The sequence below is a fragment of the Paralichthys olivaceus genome, chromosome 23 (assembly GCF_024713975.1).
Source record: "Paralichthys olivaceus isolate ysfri-2021 chromosome 23, ASM2471397v2, whole genome shotgun sequence".
Taxonomy (NCBI): Eukaryota; Metazoa; Chordata; class Actinopteri; order Pleuronectiformes; family Paralichthyidae; genus Paralichthys; species Paralichthys olivaceus.
The window spans coordinates 519,196-539,216 of record NC_091115.1 but is presented as its reverse complement, the minus strand read 5'-3'; the positions used below and the strand labels follow the sequence as shown (position 1 = coordinate 539,216).

The 20,021-nt window shown below is 46.8% G+C and overlaps 1 protein-coding gene across 2 annotated transcripts in view; it reads left to right on the top strand.

Annotated features, from left to right (window-relative positions):
* The first annotated feature begins 2,810 nt into the window (after nt 1-2,810).
* phf21b (PHD finger protein 21B) overlaps nt 2,811-20,021 on the top strand; it is a 45,810-nt gene continuing 28,599 nt past the window's right edge. The window contains exon 1 of one of the 2 annotated variants that reach the window (XM_069519925.1): nt 2,811-3,210. In XM_069519925.1, the coding sequence (XP_069376026.1) occupies nt 3,157-3,210 (54 nt within the window). In that variant the 5' untranslated portion in view covers nt 2,811-3,156. Of the gene's footprint in view, nt 3,211-3,478; nt 3,679-20,021 lie in introns of those variants that run through there. The other variant, XM_069519924.1, reaches the window with a different exon arrangement.

The window sequence follows — 20,021 nt, the reverse complement described above, 5'->3', positions numbered from 1 at the left end:
GGGCCCCTCTCTGTGTCCAGGGGCCCATCATGTCTTTTCCTGGGCAGAGGAATGCAGTGACTTCTCTGCTGCCAGCGCTCTGACTGCTCTTGGCTGACATTTATGTCAAAGCTCTCATAAGCCCAAAGACACAATCCTCACAAATGTCACAGTATCTTCTCATCAGCGCTGGAGGAGGAGGAGGAGGAGGAGGAGGAGCTGCAGCGATGCACTTTGCCAATCATCCATTTGGAGGAAACAAATAAAAATGTCAGAGCAGCTCTACAGTGATGGAGAGTGTCGCTGATGTTAGACCTCAGCTGTCCACCTGTTTGTGCCACGTGTTCGTTCAGAGGTGTGTGTGCAGCAGGTTCCTCCTGCAGCTAAATGAAAAATGAGAAGGTTCATTTGGAAATAAACACACTGCCTCCTTCCTCCTCCTCATCGTCATCTATCTGTGAGACTGTGCTTTGTTATTGACTCTTAATTACACTGCAGCTCAGAGCAGAACATATTCAGAACAAATAATGAAAGAGCTTCTAATCTCCAACCGCCGGCTCATCACGCTCACTGCGAGCTGCTCGTCAATAAAGACGACCCACTGCTGGGATTTCTTCTTCCAACTCCTCAAACTGCTTTTCACTGAAGAACAAATGTATTTACTTTATATATTACTTTACCTGTGTTTTTTCTGTCGGCCTGAGGTTGGTTTTAATTGTCTCTGATCTAGTTTTTATTCTCGTGGTTTTTGTTCTTAAGGGTTTTTCCTCTTCTCCTTTTTCAGGTGCTGTGTTATGAAAGCCATCCAGAGCAGAGACGGTAAGTTATTCACCTCAACTTAACTTTAAAATGTGAGTGAGACAATAAAGAACATCTGTGAACATGTATCACCAAACAAACTCCGACACAAAGAGACTCAGAATGTCAGAGTGGTTATTGATGTCAACTCTGGGGCAGAACAAAGTTGTGTGTCTGTGTGTTTGTGTGTCAGCGTCCAGTCGAGCAGCTTGTGAAACGCTTCCTGTGAATGACGACCTCGGCCGGGTCCAGGACCGGCCTGCCTCCAGTGGCTGCTGCCAGCACGGACAGATGGTCGGTCCAGGCCTGGCCGGGGCGGACGATCGGATAAAGACGAACATCCAGCTGATATCAAATCTGTCTGAGTTCATGTCTTCCTCTGATTGGAGGAAGAAATATTTCAGTTCTGTCGACTCTCCAGCTGCTGTTTCAACAGAGACATCAGCTTCTACTTTATATCTTCTACTTTATTATATCTGCAGCTCCTGAAACCTACAAAATAAAAGGCTTTAGGTTTTGAACCATCTACAGGTTTTCTTCTGAGCCCTGACGTGGTGACAGCGGAGGTCACATGAACCAGAGTGACGTGAAACATCTGTGTCACCTCCAGGTTTTCATTTAAATACGTTTTGAGCACCATAGTGAAAAAGGAGCCAGAACTCTGCCCTCGGTTCTCTCAGAGATTCTCCAGTAGAATCCTCTGGAGCTGGAGACAGTGGACGTCACCTCGGAATCTACCACGGCCGCCATGTTGTGTCCACACACACACTGACTGTGTTCTATCACAGTTCAACTTCTTCTGTCTCTTCTTCATCAACTCACACTGCTGCCTGTGGCCCCGCCCACACTGTGCATCCTCTAATGCTCATTGGTCCTGACACCCGTCCCTCCGCTCTCACAACTCCTGATTGGCTCATCCCCCCTCGATTTGCTGGCCTCTCACCACTGAAGCAGCAGCTTCAGCCAATAGCAGCTCAGCGTGTGTCCAGAGGGCGGGAAGAGAGAGAGAGGGACAAGAAGAAGACAAGATGAAGAGGAGATGAAGAAGAGGAGATGAAGATGGTTTTATTTCTTCCTCGTTTCTTCTTCTGTTGTCTCAGTTCAGTCTGAAGCTTTTCAGACTCATGTTCCATAAACACCCACGTGTCAGTCTGGATTAAGATTAGGATGAGCTAGAATAACTTAATCTCCTGAATGTTCACCCACATGTTACGACAGTGTTGAAACAGAGGAACTCTTCATGTTGGACGTACATCTGTAAAATCATCAACAGATCACAGTTAGATCTGTCTTCAACGCATCAGATCAGTTCAATGTGTTTATTCAGCACAGTAAGTGTAATTGTACAGCTGTACCTAATGAAGTGACGTCTGAGTGTGTATAATATATATATATATATATATATTTATATATATATATATAAAGTATTAGCTCATTTGGCCTGTTTATAACTCTTTATAAATGCACATGTACAGGAGACTGTTTACAGACGTTAGATATCAAGATATTGATGATGAGTAAAGAGAAAATATATTTTATATTTTATTTGTTGACCTTTGACCCACAGCATATCGTGTGTATTGTGTTTTTCTTTGCACTTGTGACTCTGACTCCTGAATCGCAGACTTTAATATGTTAATTAGAGGAAGTGGAAAGTTTATAACATTAATGTAATCATGGGGATTGAAGCTGAGGATCTCTCAGGGTTTTGATGCAGTTTTCAATAACTCGTCCACACACTCATTGTTTGATAGTGTTGTATTATTTGTGTTTATGTTTCTTTGCTTTTTATTCTCGTGATTTAATTTCATAATAAACATGTCTCTTCTGAAATACGACTGAACAACATGATTCTAGTTTTTATAACATTACAATAATACTTTATATAGAGTGACTCACTGCGCATGACTGTTGGGAGGGGGGTCTCTCTCTCTCTCTCTCTCTCTCTCTCTCACTCTCTCTCTCTCTCTCTCTCTCTCTCTCTCTCTCACATCCGGGAACTTCAGAATTACCATTGACAGCCGCAGCGCAACTTTTCCCGAGGCAAAGTGAAATCAAGCCGCGCACTCGGACAAAATATAGTCCCCGCGTTTCAACTTAAAATTACCGACGGAACCCGCCGGTCGCCGCCCGCCGGGACCCGTCGACGTTGGGCCGAGCTCCGGGGAGGAACCAGCCGGGCGCGGAGCCGCTCTCGCCGGGTTTGGAGCACTTTTGTGCGCGGGGCGGAAAGTGTGTGATGAGTCCTGGGCTGCGAACAGAGAACTTGCAGCTGAGGAGTTGTTCTTGTTGTTGAGCCCGAAAAACTGTTTCCTCTCCGGGAACTCTGCGGCGGCGGCGGCGGCGAAAGTGCGAGAAAAGTGTATTTGTGGCGGGGACATGGAACTACAGGGCCTGCACGAGGCGCTGAAAGTGGAGCTCCAATGTCATCAGGTAAAGAAACATGGTGTTGTTCCTGAGAGGAGGAGAGAGTGACGGGGAGGGAGAGGGGAGCTCTCCCGGAGCCGCCGGAGCTGCCGCTGCCGCTCCGCCGGCTCCGGGCTCCGGGGCTTCGTGTCGCCTTCTACCGTCTCCCTCCTCCTCCGCTGTGGTCCAGGCCACTTCGGGGAGTAGTTTGCCCGGCGGTGGGAGCTGTTTTCTGGGGGAATTTGAAGCTGTGATGCGGTGGAGGAGGAGGAGGAGGAGGAGGAGGTGGTGTGTGGAGATCAGGACGCGACCTGAATATTTATGAGGATCCGGGCTGGTTGTCTGTGGCCGTCAGCCCCGCTTTGTTTCCCCCGCACACACACACTAAACTTCGGGCACTTCTCCTCTGAGCCTCCCCGGTTCCTGAGCTGGTTCCTCCGGCCGCTGCTCCGTCAGGCCCGTGAAGTAGTTGCCCAGATGAAGCAGGACCCACAGGTAACAGACAGCCAGGAAACTTTACCAGCATCCTCCTCCTCCTCCTCCTCCTCCTCCTCCTCCTCTTCATGGCCGCTCTGCTGCTAACATCAACTTTCATTGTTCGGAGCAGACTCCTGCTGCACTGTTGTGTTGTGTTGTTGTGTTGTGTTGTTGTTGTTGTGTTGTTGTTGTGTTGCAGCTTCTTCCTCAGCTCAAAGTTGTGTAATGTTGAGAAATGTTAGCGTCCATTTTGTGTGTGTGTGTGTGTCTCGGCATCATGGCTGAAGTTTGACGTGGTCTCATTATTCCTGCGTCTGATTCTCTGAAGCTTCGTTACTTCTCACGTCGCTGGTTCTGCTCGGTCACATGATCGGTGCCTTTGGGTTCGCCCACATTCCGCTTTCACTTTTTTCTCCTTTAGCGTTTTACCGCGCGGCCTGCGAGTGTTTCCGGGAAGTTTGCAGCAGGTTCCCGGTGTCGGTGCCGGTGCCGGTGTCGGTGCAGCCGGAGCTGGAGGCTGGATGGAGGCTGCGCCAGTGTTCAGCACCACGGTCAGCTCCTCCAGCCTCCCCCGCTGCACCGCCCCGCCGGTCGGTCCCGGCCCGACAGCAGAGCACCCAACTTCCCATCAGCCCCAGCTTCTCCACAGAGACGTGCGTCTGTGTTTCAGCTGCTCGGCCTCAGTTTCCTCTGCTCCTCTTCAATCGATGCCATTTCCTGTGGAATGCAGTTTGTTGTTTGCTGCAGTTAAACACATGGAACTGGATTTGTCTGTAAAAGCTGCAGCTCCGCTCTCATCCTGTGTTCTGTCAGTGTTCTGTCTGTGTTCTGTCAGTGTTCTGTCAGTGTTCTGTCTGTGGTCTGTCAGTGTTCTGTCAGTGTTCTGTCTGTGTTCTGTCTGTGGTCTGTCAGTGTTCTGTCAGTGTTCTGTCTGTTCTGTCTGTGTTCTGTCAGTGTTCTGTCAGTGTTCTGTCTGTGTTCTGTCTGTGGTCTGTCAGTGTTCTGTCAGTGTTCTGTCTGTGGTCTGTCAGTGTTCTGTCAGTGTTCTGTCTGTGTTCTGTCTGTGTTCTGTCAGTGGTCTGTCTGTGTTCTGTCAGTGGTCTGTCAGTGTTCTGTCTGTGTTCTGTCAGTGGTCTGTCAGTGTTCTGTCAGTGTTCTGTCTGTGTTCTGTCAGTGTTCTGTCTGTGTTCTGTCTGTGTTCTGTCTGTGTTCTGTCTGTGGTCTGTCTGTGTTCTGTCTGTGTTCTGTCAGTGTTCTGTCTGTGTTCTGTCAGTGTTCTGTCAGTGTTCTGTCTGTGTTCTGTCTGTGTTCTGTCAGTGTTCTGTCAGTGTTCCGTCAGTGTTCTGTCAGTGTTCTGTCAGTGTTCCGTCAGTGTTCCGTCAGTGTTCTGTCAGTGTTCTGTCAGTGTTCTGTCTGTGTTCTGTCAGTGTTCTGTCAGTGTTCTGTCTGTGTTCTGTCTGTTCTGTCTGTGTTCTGTCAGTGTTCTGTCAGTGTTCTGTCTGTGTTCTGTCTGTGGTCTGTCAGTGTTCTGTCAGTGTTCTGTCTGTGGTCTGTCAGTGTTCTGTCAGTGTTCTGTCTGTGTTCTGTCTGTGTTCTGTCAGTGGTCTGTCTGTGTTCTGTCAGTGGTCTGTCAGTGTTCTGTCTGTGTTCTGTCAGTGGTCTGTCAGTGTTCTGTCAGTGTTCTGTCTGTGTTCTGTCAGTGTTCTGTCTGTGTTCTGTCTGTGTTCTGTCTGTGTTCTGTCTGTGGTCTGTCTGTGTTCTGTCTGTGTTCTGTCAGTGTTCTGTCTGTGTTCTGTCAGTGTTCTGTCAGTGTTCTGTCTGTGTTCTGTCAGTGTTCTGTCAGTGTTCTGTCAGTGTTCCGTCAGTGTTCTGTCAGTGTTCCGTCAGTGTTCCGTCAGTGTTCCGTCAGTGTTCCGTCAGTGTTCTGTCAGTGTTCTGTCAGTGTTCTGTCTGTGTTCTGTCTGTGTTCTGTCAGTGTTCTGTCAGTGTTCCGTCAGTGTTCTGTCTGTGTTCTGTCAGTGTTCCGTCTGTGTTCTGTCTGTGGTCTGTCAGTGTTCTGTCAGTATCTGTTCTCCACCTCCTCCCTCTCGTTCCTGATGTTTGTGCTGTAGTATTTTCTCCTCATTCTTCTTCTCTCAGTTTGGTAGTGGAAGCTTCCATTTTGAGAGAGAGAAGGGGGTGGTCCTGCCCCCCCCCCCTCCAACATGGAGAGGAGAAAAGTCTGCAGAGTTTCGTGCAGGAGGAGGTGGAGGAGGGGGGGATGGGCCTCATTCATGCCGAACATTACCATTTTGATTGCTTTGATGCTGTTTTTGGTTTGGAGGGGGGAGGGGAGGCAGGCGGAGAGAAAAGAGAGAGACACAGAAAGCCCAGTCAGCAGCAGCTCGGCCACCTCGCTTTGAATCACTCCTCCTGCGTTCTTTCTCCTCCTTCTGTGTTCGCAGCAGAAAACGTGACCTTTGCTTTTCCTCCGCACACGTGTGAGCATCAACGTCCGACAACACAACCTGAGATCAGACAGGAAGACAACGTCTGCTCAGAAACTCAACTCCCCCAACTTTCATTAGCCAGCGAGCGTAACAGAAACACTGAGACACGTGTGACGGAGGAGGCGAAGGAGGCGACGGCCTGGAGGTCGTTTCATGGTCACAGTCTGAGGCCTGTGATGGAGGGAACTTTCTCTCTCTGGACCTGGAGTCCATGTTGTCAACCATCCTGCTTCTTCTTCTTCTGTCTGTGCACATGTGACACTGAGACAGGAGAGTTGAGCAACATTAGTTTTTTTCCGTACTGATGCTACATCAGTACTTTTAAAACAGAAAACGACGGTTCATGACAATAGCTTATTTTTAAGTTTAAAACCTGAACTGGGAACAGTTTCAAATAAACGTCAATATACAAATGTAAATAAATCCAAAACACGTTTCCATTAAATTCAGAAGAACGTAATAATAGAAGTGAGGAAGCCTCTTGCATCAGAAACAAGAAACACGTGTACAACAAGTAAGAAACACAGCTACAGTAATTTAACGCTCACACGTCACGTTAACAGTCAAACACGGAGCGTCGCTCTGCTTTCACATGTTTCTGTGTTTCTCCCTTCAGCCTGAATCCTTTTCAAATCCTTCCACGTGAAATGCAGACACACTTTGACCGTGGAGCTTTTGGTGTTTTGTTGTGGTGTCGACTGGAGTTCGAGGTAGCTGCTAGTTAACTTTATGCTAACATTACGGAACCAGAGCCACGTGTGGAGTGTGTTTCCACCAGAGTGTCATGTTAACTAGTCATGTGTGGGGATGTTTCTGTTGCCTGTAGCAGAGAAGCTTTTTCAGAGATCAGGCTCCAAAATGAGGCACAGAAATCTGCGTTCTTCAGTCTGGTGGGTACGGACTGTGTAGGATTGTAATACCCATGAGAACTAGAGGCAGGACATGACGTTTAAATTCTGCTGTGTAGAGATGTCACGTGTTAGAAACCTGTCAACACGTCCACTCGCTCACTGGGAAGTTTCCAGATGTTTTCCTGCTGTTTTCATTTTACATTTGACTAGAGGCTGCAGGAGAAGATCCAGAACATGTCCAGAGACACTGACTCAGACATTTGTTCTCACATACAGAACCTGCAGAACATGTGAGGGACACGTCAGGAACACATCAGGAACATGTGAGGGACATGTCAGGGACATGTCAGGACTTCAGTGCAGGTCTGAAAACAGTTTTAATAAACTGGAGCAGAGTAGAAATAGATGTGACGTGCTCTTGAATCTTCAATCTCCTCCTCGTATGTTCACATTCACTATCAAGGTCTCTCTGTTCCTCTCCGTGCTGCCGATCGACCTTCATCCATGATGGTCGTGTTGTTGGCCCTTGAAGAAGAATGGATTCATTGATTCTTTTTCATTCTGCTCCACTTGCTCTCTGTTGCATCATGGGCCCAGTTTGTTACGACTCCTCAGGTGGAGAGAGACGTTGTTTTCCTTTTTCTTCTTTAACAGACGTTTCTGCTCTGGTTGCAGTTTGTTTGTATTCATTCCCTGAAGCAGATCGTCATCGATCACTGAGTTAGCAGCTTCTTAAGTGGATTTATGTCTCAAAACATCTTTTTAAAACTAGTTTTATTCAGTTTCTGGAGTAAAGCCATCGAGTTTCTTTTGTTTAAGAGCCCAGGTGCATGACGTGAAAGATTTCCAATGTCAGGAGTAAAGTCCTATTAGAGGCAGCATCTGTAACCATGGATACGCCTGCTTCTTACACATTCAGAGTGTAAAGCTCGTTAAAGCTTTGTTGTTTTTATATATTTATGTTCACAGTTATATATTTCTTTTGTTTCAGTGCGACTCTTCAGTTTCTCTGTTGATCCATTCATTTAAAAATCGTCACTTTAACAGAACGTCCGTGAAAAAACAGTCCAAGTGATTTCCTGCAGGATTTTTTTTTGCTGCTTCAGTTTCACAAAAAATGTTTTTTTGATTTTCCAGCTGTGAGCAGCTGCTCTGCTTCCTGTGTGTCACTCTGTGGGACGTCAGCCAGTGAGTTCACACAGGAAACCAGGTCAGTTCAGGATGAGTGAACATGAAGTAACGTGCTGTATGTGAAGTTTATCTGCAGGTCAATCACATCGTCTCTCTGAGAATTATTCAGGACCTGTGAGAGTTCGTTAGAGGAAACTGTCACAGACTTGGACAGTCTTCGAAGGATTTAAAGTACTCTGAAGACGACACCTGGTCTAATTGTCTTTCTGCTCGTACATTAACTCTGTAATTGGACGTTTGAGAAGCTGCTGGTCGCTTCCTGCTGGACGAGGGGGAAGCGCTACAGGAAGCGGTGTCACATTCAGCCGCAGACGTAGGGCGGCCTCGTTTCTCTCATGGTCGCCAGTGAGCAGGTGAACTTTCTCAGCGGCTGAAACCAAACTCTAATCCCAGGACGTCTCATTACTGGCTCCTGAAGCGCTGATTAAACCAGCAGCAGGTTCAGGGATTTGTTTCTGGACTAACTCTGGTTCTACAGAGCGGAGGGTAGTAAATTACCCAGGATCCCTTCAGGCAAACACACACACACACACACACACACACACACAGGTTTGAACAAATCTCTCGATTTAGACTCTTCTTCTTAAAAAATGAAGGAAAATAACCTGAGTAGTTTTTTTACAACACAGTAAAGTTCCTCAAACACATCATGTACTTCATTAAGTCAATTAAAGTGACTATACTGACACATTAATACTCCGTTACATTACTGGATCATATTAATACTCCGTTACATTTGTACACAGTAAAAATACTCCGTTACATGCAAAAGTCCTGAATTTAAATGTGGAACAAACAACCACTTGATTTGTTGGATCCTTTTCATTTTGCACTGGTGTCCACAGAGAAATGATGTCACAGTGGATCTCTCAGACGGACTCTAAACAACATTGTTTGGTCTTTAGCACAAATGACATACGTGTTAATTGCATGTGGAGCGGGGGGGTGAGATGGGATCACAGGAGACACATTCAGGACACATTTTAACACCAGGTGTGAACACGTCAGACGTCTCAGGACGGATGTCTCAGTGTGTTGTCAGAATGTCGTCTCGTGGTCACAGATCACGTGTTTAACATCCAGCGTCCAACTGTTCACGGGTTCTGAAGAAGCGTCTGTGACTTTCTCAAGTCCGAACCTTCAAACTCAACTTTTTAAGCTGAAGAGGAAGAGGAGCAGTTTAGAGTCCCTGACTGGACACGTGACCCGAGTGTCACATGACGTTAGCCGTCAGTCAGACGAGTGCAGAGCTGCTGTTTATCATCGCAACATGAACTCAGATTCAGATCCAGCTCTTGCGGCGGCAGCGACTCATCCTCTCGTAGTTTTTTTGTTTGCAGACTTTTTAATCATCACTGGAGGCGCGCTCGGCTTTAATTAAGAGCAACGTGGCAGGAAGCCCTGCGATGACTCTTCCTGAGGGAGGGCAGCGCTGCTCAGCGACGCTGCCGGCTGCAGCTGCTCCGACAAACACGAAGCTCGTCTTCACGTCCAGTTTGAAAACCTCACAGGAGGAAGAAAGTTAAAAAACTTTGCTGACAGAGGAAGGAAGGACGTAGATCTTCAGTTTGTCAGGAAACATCTGCATGTTTGTGTCTTTCAGCTCGTTCTTCTCTCTCCAGTTTCTCCGATCACTTCGTTTGAATCATTGATATTAAACAGCTGAGACGTCATGATTGACAGCTGACACTGACTCAGGATTGGTCAGGTGCCTGAATGGGTGGGACCACTCCTCCATCACTGCTGCTCAGACTCTAACTGCAAATGACGACAAAATCTCAAGATGGCGGCGCCTGTGTCCGAGACACTCTGTTGTCACTTTTGTAGAACAGGAGGGAATCTTTGATTTAAACATCATCATGAGAAGATTCACAGAAGTTCACGTCTCGGGGCGTTGCACCTGAGAAGTCACTGAGTCACAGAGCGTTCAGTTGTTGGTGAACAGGTTGCTGAGGCCCCCCCCCGTGGCGTCGGCCTGGTTCTGTGTCTTCCTGCAGCCGTCGTGTGACAGCTCCTTATTACCCAACAGCAAACAGTGATTTCCAGAGACTGAGAGGAAAGTGCTGACGTGGCTCGGCCGCCGCCGCAGCAGCAGCAGAGAGGCTGCGATGAATTAACCCGTGTTGACTGCTGCGCTGCTGCTTCCCTCTAAACACTCTGTCATCTTTCTGCTCGCAGCAACAGTTTGTAGACAAACGAGGGACCAACACTGCATCTTCTGTTTTTAAATCTGAGCAGGGTCATAATTCACGCGCTGCACAGACGGATGAATACGACATAAATCACACTGTCAGTCGCTCACCAACACATTTACATGTGACGTATCATTTCCCAGAGAATTAACCTGGAGCAGTCTTCACACTGTTGTTCTGCAAATCCTCTAAAACACTATTTATCTTTATTTACAAGTGAAATCTGATTTGTCCTTCCTAATGTTTCAGCTCGTATTCTTTTATTCTTTAATTATAGAAACACTGAAGAGCTTCTACATTTATGTAAAACTAAAGACACCGTTCTGTTTTAACCTTTGACCTTAACTACTAATGATCTATTTTCTAGTGTCAGATTCATGTACCTCTGTGTATTTTATAACTTTATCTCAAAATGAAGTCCATATTAAACAATATAATAACTTAAAACTTTTATGAATTTATCATTATATGATGTTTTGGTGATAATATGTGTCATAAGTATAAGAAATCATATTTTTTCTTGTATAATTAAGTAAATTCAGTTTTTTCTTTCAAGAAGTTTCAGCGTTGCTTCTGTATTTGTAGTAACTTAGATTCTGTCGCACTTTCCTCGTTGTCGTCTTCAGTTTTGTAATCACATGACCACAGACGTATCCTCTCAGGTGTCGTGACACCAGGAACAGACTCACACTGAGGCCGTGGCCTCGTGTTGAACTTTCTTCTTCCTTCTCTCGTCTCCAGAGAGTTAAGTCGTCGTCAGGTGGAAACATCCTCACCTTCATCAGTCCTCCCTTCAGGGAGCGTCAGCGGGCGGATCATCCTCCTCAAAGAACCATGAAAATCGCTGTAATGATTCAGAAACTGCACCGAGCCGGCTCCTCTGTCTGAAGACGATGTTTGTGCCGACAAAGCGACGCTGCGCCTCAGTAATTTGCAGGTTTTGTTTACGGGCGTCGTCTTCTGCCCTTTGTGCTGCTGGTGTTTTCAGCAAGAGTCCGTGTCATCGCTCAATTTCACGCAGACCTGAAGTTAATTGTTGCAGTTTCATGGACGTCAGAGTGTTTTCACTGTCAGAGGACACACACACACACACACACACACACACACACACACACACACACACACACACACACACACACACACACACACACGCTGTAGAGGGAGGCAGGTGACTGGGTTCTGGTGAAGGTGGTATTTACACAGCTCAGCCTGGTGGAGGCAGCGTCACAGATGAAGCAGGTTGTGATGCTCAGTGATGATGTCACTCACAGGATGTAGTTTCATGTTGTGTAAGTTGAAGGATCCTCTTCTTCCTGCACTGACCTTTGACCTCGTTGGACGCCACACTTTCTTAACCATAGAGCTGTTTCCACATCTGGAGGATGCAGTCGGCTCGTCGGTCGCGAGGGTCCAACGGAGACTGTCTGAATCTTGTCGCTGTCGAAAAGGCTTCGGGGGTTTGGTTTTTCATGTGTACCGTTGGTTTCAGTTGAACTGATGTTAGCGTCACTTAATACAGTCACTGAAGTGCAAGGAATCCTGGGAAAGGTTAGCCCGAGCAGGATCCACCCATCGCAGCTTCGAAGGAGCCTGTCAATGTAACGCAATAACGACGGTTTGGCTCCACCCACGAGACAAACGCCATGTTCTTAGCTCCGGTGTCGAACACGTTTCTCTAAACACACAGTTAGCTTAGCAACATGAAGGCTAAACCTGTGGTGTGTGTGTGTGTTGATGAACTCCTCTGCTGTAAGTTAAAGGGCAGTTCTGTCTTTTTCCTTCTCAGATTAGAATCAGCTACTTGTTGAATCACGCTTCCTGTAAAGGTCACCTCCTCATCCTCCTCCTCCTCCTCCTCCTCCTCCTCCTCCTCCTCCTCCTCCTCCTCCTCCTCCTCATCAGCAGCAGCGGCGGCTGTATTGACTTTTCTTCTCTCTCCCCTCGATGAGGTTTTCCAGCTCGTCTCTGTGCAGATAACCGAGCAGAGCGGCGTGCCGAGGCTTCGGTCAGCAGTCGACCGCGCCGCTGTGCACAGTCAGCAGCCGGACTCGGCCAAAAGAGCCAGTTCATCATCAGATGCTGAGCCGCAGCATCTCTGCCGCCGCGGCGCTCTGACAGTTACCATGACAGCAGCGGTGAAAAGAGACTGGATGTCAGGCGACGACTTTTTAGATTCTTATGAAAATAACATTTACTTACTACTTATTACTTAGTTAAGAAATCAACATAGGATACGGATTTACATCGTCTTCATCATCTTCATCATCACACCTTCAGAATAAAACACACCTTGAAACACAACCTGATATAAATATAATAATGGTTAATTCAAAATGAACAAAACTCCTCCCGCCTAGGAAAATATTAAGTAACTTAATATAACTTAAATAAGTACAAGATAATATCCAGGCTTCCAATGGACGAACGCAAATGAAGAAAGTTGTTTCCTGAGCAGGACAGGAAGTGATGTCACTGGGTTTGCAGCGTCCCTGGTGTGGAGCAGCAGAGAAACAGAATCATGTTTGGGACTCTGAGGGCGGGGGGGCACTCTGCTCACATGTGATTGAATGAAGCGTGGGACTGACGAGGTGACGGACTGAAGCCGCCCGCTGCTCGTCTGACCCCGCCTCTCCTCCATCGGTCTGACGGAGTCCATCGAGCTTCAGCTCCTCTGGATTCTGTCCAGACCAGATTTTCTTCTCCGTCATCGTCTCAAACTGAACTCTGCTGTAACGTGGCTGAAATATGAACGATGTGAAACGTGTCGGCTGAGCGTGGAGCAGGAGTTGAACATGCATCTTTTAGTATCGCTGGTCGCTGCAGCTTCAGGAGCTCAATGAGCTGATTTAGCAGATTTCTGATCTGAATGTGACGACACTGAGGCTCCACCCACTGTTGCTGCTGCTTGTATAGATGATGTCGCTCTGCTGATGCTCTGGTCGTTGCTGCTCTTGCTGTGATTGTCACCGAGTCAACGTCTCTGAGCGTCTCACTCGTCTGATGCTGTTGCTACAGTGGCTCCTGTTGCTGTGGGTCGTTGTCGGATGATGTGAGTTTTCTTTCTCCTCTAATTCATCCTCTGAGTTAAAGAGCTCGTCCTGACGTCTGACCTCTGACCTCCACAGCTTCAGAAGAAGAAGTGTTGATCAGTGGTTTTCTTCAGAGACTGAAGGAGATAAAATGTTCAAGGAAACTAAAGACGAGCATCGTGCTCGCTGAGCTCTGATTGGCTCAGATGTCTTTGGTAGTTATGGCGAGATTGGTGGTGGCGCTCCGTGAATAATGCTGAACCGCCGCTCGCTGCTAATTGTTCATAGTTTAACTTCATCTGTCGCATCTTGGGGGGCGTGTCACTTCTTCCTTGTCATGTGACCTGCGTCGCCACGTGTCAGTAACGTCAGGTTCCAGTTTTTAAAGATTCATCATCTCATGGTTTAATGTTCCAGTCAAAGTTCAGGAGTTTACAGTCAGCCGGTGAAGTTTCTCCTGCAGCAGGTTAACAGATTAACAGATTAACAGATTAATAGTTTAACAGATTAACAGGTTAATAGTTTAACAGGTTAGAGTTTAAGTTTAAGTTTCTTACAATTGAAATAAATATTAGAAAGAAGTCATAATAAAGTTCTTCTGCTTCTTCTTTATTCCTCCTCTCATTCTTTTTCCACCTCTCTTCTTCCTCGTATTCTTCTTTTCCATCTTGTACAACTTCTCTTTTCTTTTTTGTCTCGATCATCTTCTTCTAATTGTTTTCTTTCTTCCTCTCCTCCTTCAGTCGTTTTACCTGAAAGCAGCTTTTTAAGAAGCATGTGAACATAAAGTGATTCAAACTCATGTAAATGTCTTTAATTATTAACTGTCAAACTTAATTATTATGTCGACAAACTTATTTTACTCACGACAACAAGAGCAAACAGTTTTCAAACCTTCACACGAGAGTTTTTCTCGGAGATGTTTCCGGTGCCTTCAGTATAAACGTGTCTGAAACTGAGTCGGAGACGTTTCTGCAGCGGCAGTTTGTCTCCGCAGGTCTTTGTCTCTGTGAGACGTCGAGCGGAGAAAAGAGACGAATGGTATTGTCTTTCCCTCAGCAGCTGGTTCCCTCTCAGCCCCTGCTGCTCTGTGTGTGTGTGTGTGTGTGTGTGTGTGTGTGTGTGTGTGTGTGTGTGTGTGTGTGTGTGTGTGTGTGTGTGTGTGTGTGTGTGTGTGTGTGTGTGTGTGTCTGTGTGTGTGTCTGTGTGTGTGTGTGTGTTAAACAGAAAGAGGTCAATTATGAAAAAGGCCGAACAAAGCGAGATGTGTGAATGTCGAGCTGATTGGTCTTTGTTCTGAAACAGTTTGAGACTTCAGCTCCACGTCGCGCTCTGATTGGACGTCTGAAAATATGAGCCAGTGCTGATTTTCTAGCTTCATGTGAGAAACACAAACTTCAAACTCTGTGAAAATCCTCGTTGACTCATTGTAAACCAGAATAACATGTGGGAGGAGCCGAGTGCCTCATTTACATACTCCTTCAAGGCCGCCCTCCCACAATGCTCTGCTTTTTTGATGCATTATTGAGTCTCCTCGTAGCGTCCTGAAAAGGGGGAAGAGGCCCCGCCCATAAAAGGAAGTAGGACTCTGTGGAAAACAGATCAGTTCTGTAGCTGAAGAAGATTCAGGTTAATAACATGAGACAAAGAGAAACCTGGTGAAAGGACACGACGGAGGAGACGGTGGACGTTTGACTTTATTAATCTCTTCAATCAGTAAAGTGGATAATTCCTCTAATGCTGTTTTTGAATTGATTCTACTTTAAAAGAAGTTTCCAGCAGCTGCTCACATGTGAGCGTTCGCAGTTTGTCTTCATGTCATGTGACGCTGACGTGCGTCTCTGACATCGACGTCTTCTTCTGGTTTCCATGGTGCTGTAAACAAAACAACTGAGCAAATATAACCATGAGAAGAATATTTCACAACGTGAAAGAGAAACTTTTAAAGTTCTCTAATGTGTCATCAGTCCTTTGTGTCCCACGTCCTCCACACCTCCAGAAGGTCAGTTAGGAAACTTCATCACATGAGACATGAGACATGTGAGAATGTGCAGAGACATCGTCAGATACAGAAACAGGTTCAAGGACCAACTAGGAAAAACTTTAATTTAATAATCAAACTAATTGATAATGGAGAGATGATGGATGGATGGATGGAGAGATGGATGGATGGAGAGATGATGGATGGATGGAGAGATGGATGGGTGGAGGAATATCGACGGCGTCTTGGGACCACGCCTCTCCTAAGCAGTGACGAGCTGTCAGGTTATGTGACATCACGATGATGAGGAAACACGTGTCCAGCAGTGACGAGTGTGTGTGTGTGTGTGTGTGTGTGTGTGTGTGTGTGTGTGTGTGTGTGTGTGTGTGTGTGTGTGTGTGTGTGTGTGTGTGTGTGGCAGGAAGAGGAAGTGATCTCATGATGTTTATGATCTTCTGGTCGGAGTGATGTCATCGTCTGTGACTCAGACTTCAGCTGAGCTCATGTTCATATTGATTTTACTTTGAGGCGGCGACCTCAGAATAAATCTAGAGACACCCGGAGTTAATGAAAAAGCTTTTTCACGTCCACGTTAAAACCAATGATCAGGATTCATCCTCTGAGGATCATGAATGTTTCTTTTAGTTTCCATGGAAACGAGTTGAAGGTGAAATGTATGTGAAGCTTTGAAGTGAGGCGGGTTTTCTTACTCGCGGCCGTGGATGAGCCTTCATCCAGGCCCCTCCCACCTCCCATCGCCAGCGTCCCCCATCAGCTGCAGAGTTCAGGACGTTCCTGAGCTTTGAAGTGAGAACACGGCGACAACACAGAGAAAGAGACGACACTTATCCTGCCGTGGTGCCAGGTCTGTGATTTCACTGCCGCAGGTTCGTCAGGAGCGAGTGAAGCGCTGAACTCACAGCGACGCTGATTCTGCTGAAACACAAACGTCTCTGACAACGATCCGCTCAGTGTCTGCGGGGGGGAAGTGACGACGTCTTGCTTTGTGATGTTGAACAGGTCACTGAGAGTTTCTGTGCTGCAGACTCATACAGAACCAGAACCACGTCACATACTTTATACACAGTCTGTATGTACCTGCATGTAGTGTGTACTAATACCTTAAATGTACCTCTGCACCTTTAAATCCTCATATTCTTCCCCGTGACCTCAGAACGCTCTTTAGCTGCTCGTTGGATTTTATGTTTGATTTCATGTTTAAACTCTTAAGTCTCGTGATGAAGAAGCAGGAACCTTTAGAACATGTAGAACACGGAACACGGTACATGGCACATGTTCTTGTAGAGAATCCAGAAATGAATCCTCGTCATGGATTCAAATGTGAGAGAGTTTCAGTCTGTGTTCACTCATGTTCACTCAGTCCTGCCCCAGTTCTCCACCAAGACGTTGTGTCAAGAAGTGAGAGACGTGTGTGTGTGTGTGTGCGTGCATGTGTGTGTGTGTGCATGCATGTGTGTGTGTGTGTGCGTGCATGTGTGTGTGTGAGTCACGCACCTAAATATATCGTCCATGTTCCTCCCGCTGCCGGTTACACTGACCCGTGACTCACTGCTCCAGCTGGAAACGTTAGGAAGCAGCCGCTGTTTATTTTGGGGGGGGGGTGATGTTTGTCGGGGGGGGGTGAGGTCATGTGACTGTGGCGTTCAGACGCTAAGCAACTTCCACAGGCCTGATACAAAATGGCCGCTCTGTTAGCAGAACAACACGTCCTCATCACATCTGCGTGATGCACGTCGAGTGGCCAGTCTGACACGCCCCCTGACGGCTCATCGGAGGTCAACATTAAACACGGACATAGACGTACGGAGCAATACCACTGGAAACCAAGGGGGGGCAGTGTAGTTCAAGTGAGACGACCACAGGAAACAAGGAATCATTTTCACCTTTTGAACCTTTTGTGGACGAGTTAGAACGAGTTAGAACGAGTTAGAACACGTGACCAGGGCAGAACAAACGAGATAAATCCTATATGAGCTGGTTTAACGCTGATTAATGTGATCACTCTGATTCAGAACATGTCTCCATCTTTAACTTATGAGCTTTGAGTTTGTCTAACGACGGAGACGTTGGATCTGACGTCTGCTTGTCGTGTCTGATTCTGTGGAGAAGTTTGGTTCAGAGCTTTGAGGTGAAACATCCTGATACATGAACTCTGCTCGTCTGTGATCGCTCGTCTGTGATCGGTTGTCTGTGATCACTCGTTTGCGATCGGTCGTCTGTGATCGGTCGTTTGCGATCGGTCGTGCCGGTGATGTTGTGGTGAACGTGTGCTTGTTGATTTCTTCCTCCTGCTCATCGTCTCTGCTGCAGCCAGAAGATGGCATGGTTCGTTTGCACTCTCCTCTCAGAAGTAGAGAGCTATTAATATCTGTCGTCCTCTGAAACGTCTGTAAATAAACTGCTGCTTGCTGAGAACTGAACGAAAAACAAACGTGCACACGCAGCAACATGACAGTTTATTGCCGTGTTAGTGGCTCATGATCGTGATTAAAGCTGAGAGGGGATTTCCTGCTCTGAGCTGAGGTTCAGGCCGTCACCTTCTCTTCTGACGAGACGGTTTTCCGACACGTTTCCTCGGCTGCAGGGCGCCATCGACAGCACTTTATTTTATCATGCGGCCGCAGTCGCTGGATGAAAAGGGAATTAAAAGCAGGAGTCACAGGCTCAGGGCCGCCAGAGCGGAGGATCATCACGTCTCATATAAAAATGTGCTGCCAAGTTGCCTGGTAACTAACGTGGAGCGGAAGTGGTTGACTTAAGAATCACGATTTAACAAAAGCAACAGGAGTCAAGGCCTCAGAAATGTCCCTGAACGTTTCAGTGCGATGCTGCGTCGCCTTCAGGATCACAGGCTCCTGCTGGGAAATTTCACGAGTCTGTGACGACTCAGCATCTGAATGAAAGCTGATGAAAGGAGCAGTTAAATGTGTCGTCAGCAAATTATTCACAGATGATGTTAACAAGGTGCAACAGCCTCAGTTCTTCAACCTCAACAAGAGTAAAGCTCTCAGTAATATTTTTCTCATATTCATTTACATGTTGAATTCAGGTTTAAGTTTATTATCAAGCCTGGATTCATTAATCCTGGTTTAAATATAACTTCACAAATGTAAATCATGATAAAGTGTTAAACTCGTCACTACGTTATAATAAAACCTTGAGTTAAAGTCCGATGAAAACACGTCGGCTCTGAAGGAACTCCTAAATAATAAAAAGATTTCTTCATTTCTTCTGTGAACGAGAGGTGACGAGGATTTACAGCCGCAGACGAGCCGATGCTGTCGGAGCAGAAAGAAAGTGGTGTTGGTTTGACTGGAGGAAAAAAAAAAGCTATTAAAGCACCGAGGAGCACCTGTGAGATGCTTCAGTGTCTCCATGGCAACAGGGCCTGTAAGGTTTATGGATGTTGTAGTTTTTAGAGCGGGGGGGTGGGGGGGTGGAAACACTTCTCTTCTCCAGAGGTCGTCTCAGCTCCTCCTGATAAAATCTGGATTTCTCCTCTCTGACTCTGAGGGACCAGCCCCCCCCCCCCTCCTCATCCAGACGGCTGACTCGTCCTCTTTGCCCTCTCTCTCTCTCTCTCTCTCTCTCTCTCTCTCTCTCTGACTTACACTGTGTTTACATGTCGTCCGTCCGGGACGCTGGCTTGCTCCCTGAGCACGTGTGTGGAAATCTAAACGCCGTGCGGAGATACGAACATACCACAAGTTTTATTTTAGAGGCTGACATTTCAGCTCCTGTCTGTAAATGTATTCAAATTAATTTCCCATTATTGCTTTGCTTATCTGAGGCGGCAGAGACGCAAACAAAGATGAGAACAAACGCTGGAAAGCAATTAAAAATAAATGGAGTCTGGACAGAAGAGCCGCAGAGAAACAGATAAAGGCAGAAAGAGTCCGAGCTGCTGCTGTCACCTCTGCTGGATCTTTTTGTTTTGTCTTAAAGGGATAGTTCACCCAGTGTTTTGTGGACTCACACACTTCGCCCCCCCCTCCGTCGGAATAGTTGTGAGTAGATGATGAGAGAATTTCTTGTTTTGGTGAACTATCCCTTTAAAGCTGTTGCGGACGTGTCTTCAGGCGCCATCCTGCGGCATCATGGCACTAAATGGTCACGTTAACCCAGTTATTTGGAGCAAGCTGACGCGGCGCTGCGGCCTGCAGGCGCTGGGACTTCAGAGGCCTGAGCATCCATATTGTCTGTCCACAGCTTCTGGTCATGAGTGTGTGTGTGTGTGCACATTAGTCAACGGTCAGCTGAGTCTTGGGAAGCAGAGTGATTACCATGCGGCTTCGCTTAATGAAAAATAATGACTCCTTCTGTTTGTTCTCGTCGGTGCCTGAGCTCCATGTCAAAGAGCCACTTCATAAATGAAAAGAAAAGCTCAGCACAGTTTGTTCTGCCCTCCGCAGGAGAGGCAACAATGGTTCTTAAACGAAGGCCAGTTTCCGTAGCAACACGCCAAATATAACAAGGCTTGTGCTCGCATTAAAAATAAAGACACACGGGTGCAGACGAGCGGCGCTGCAGAGGGCGTGAGGACTGAAGGCCTCGTCTCATTCCAACATGGAGTTTAAATCAACGTGAGCAGAGTGACCAGCAGACTC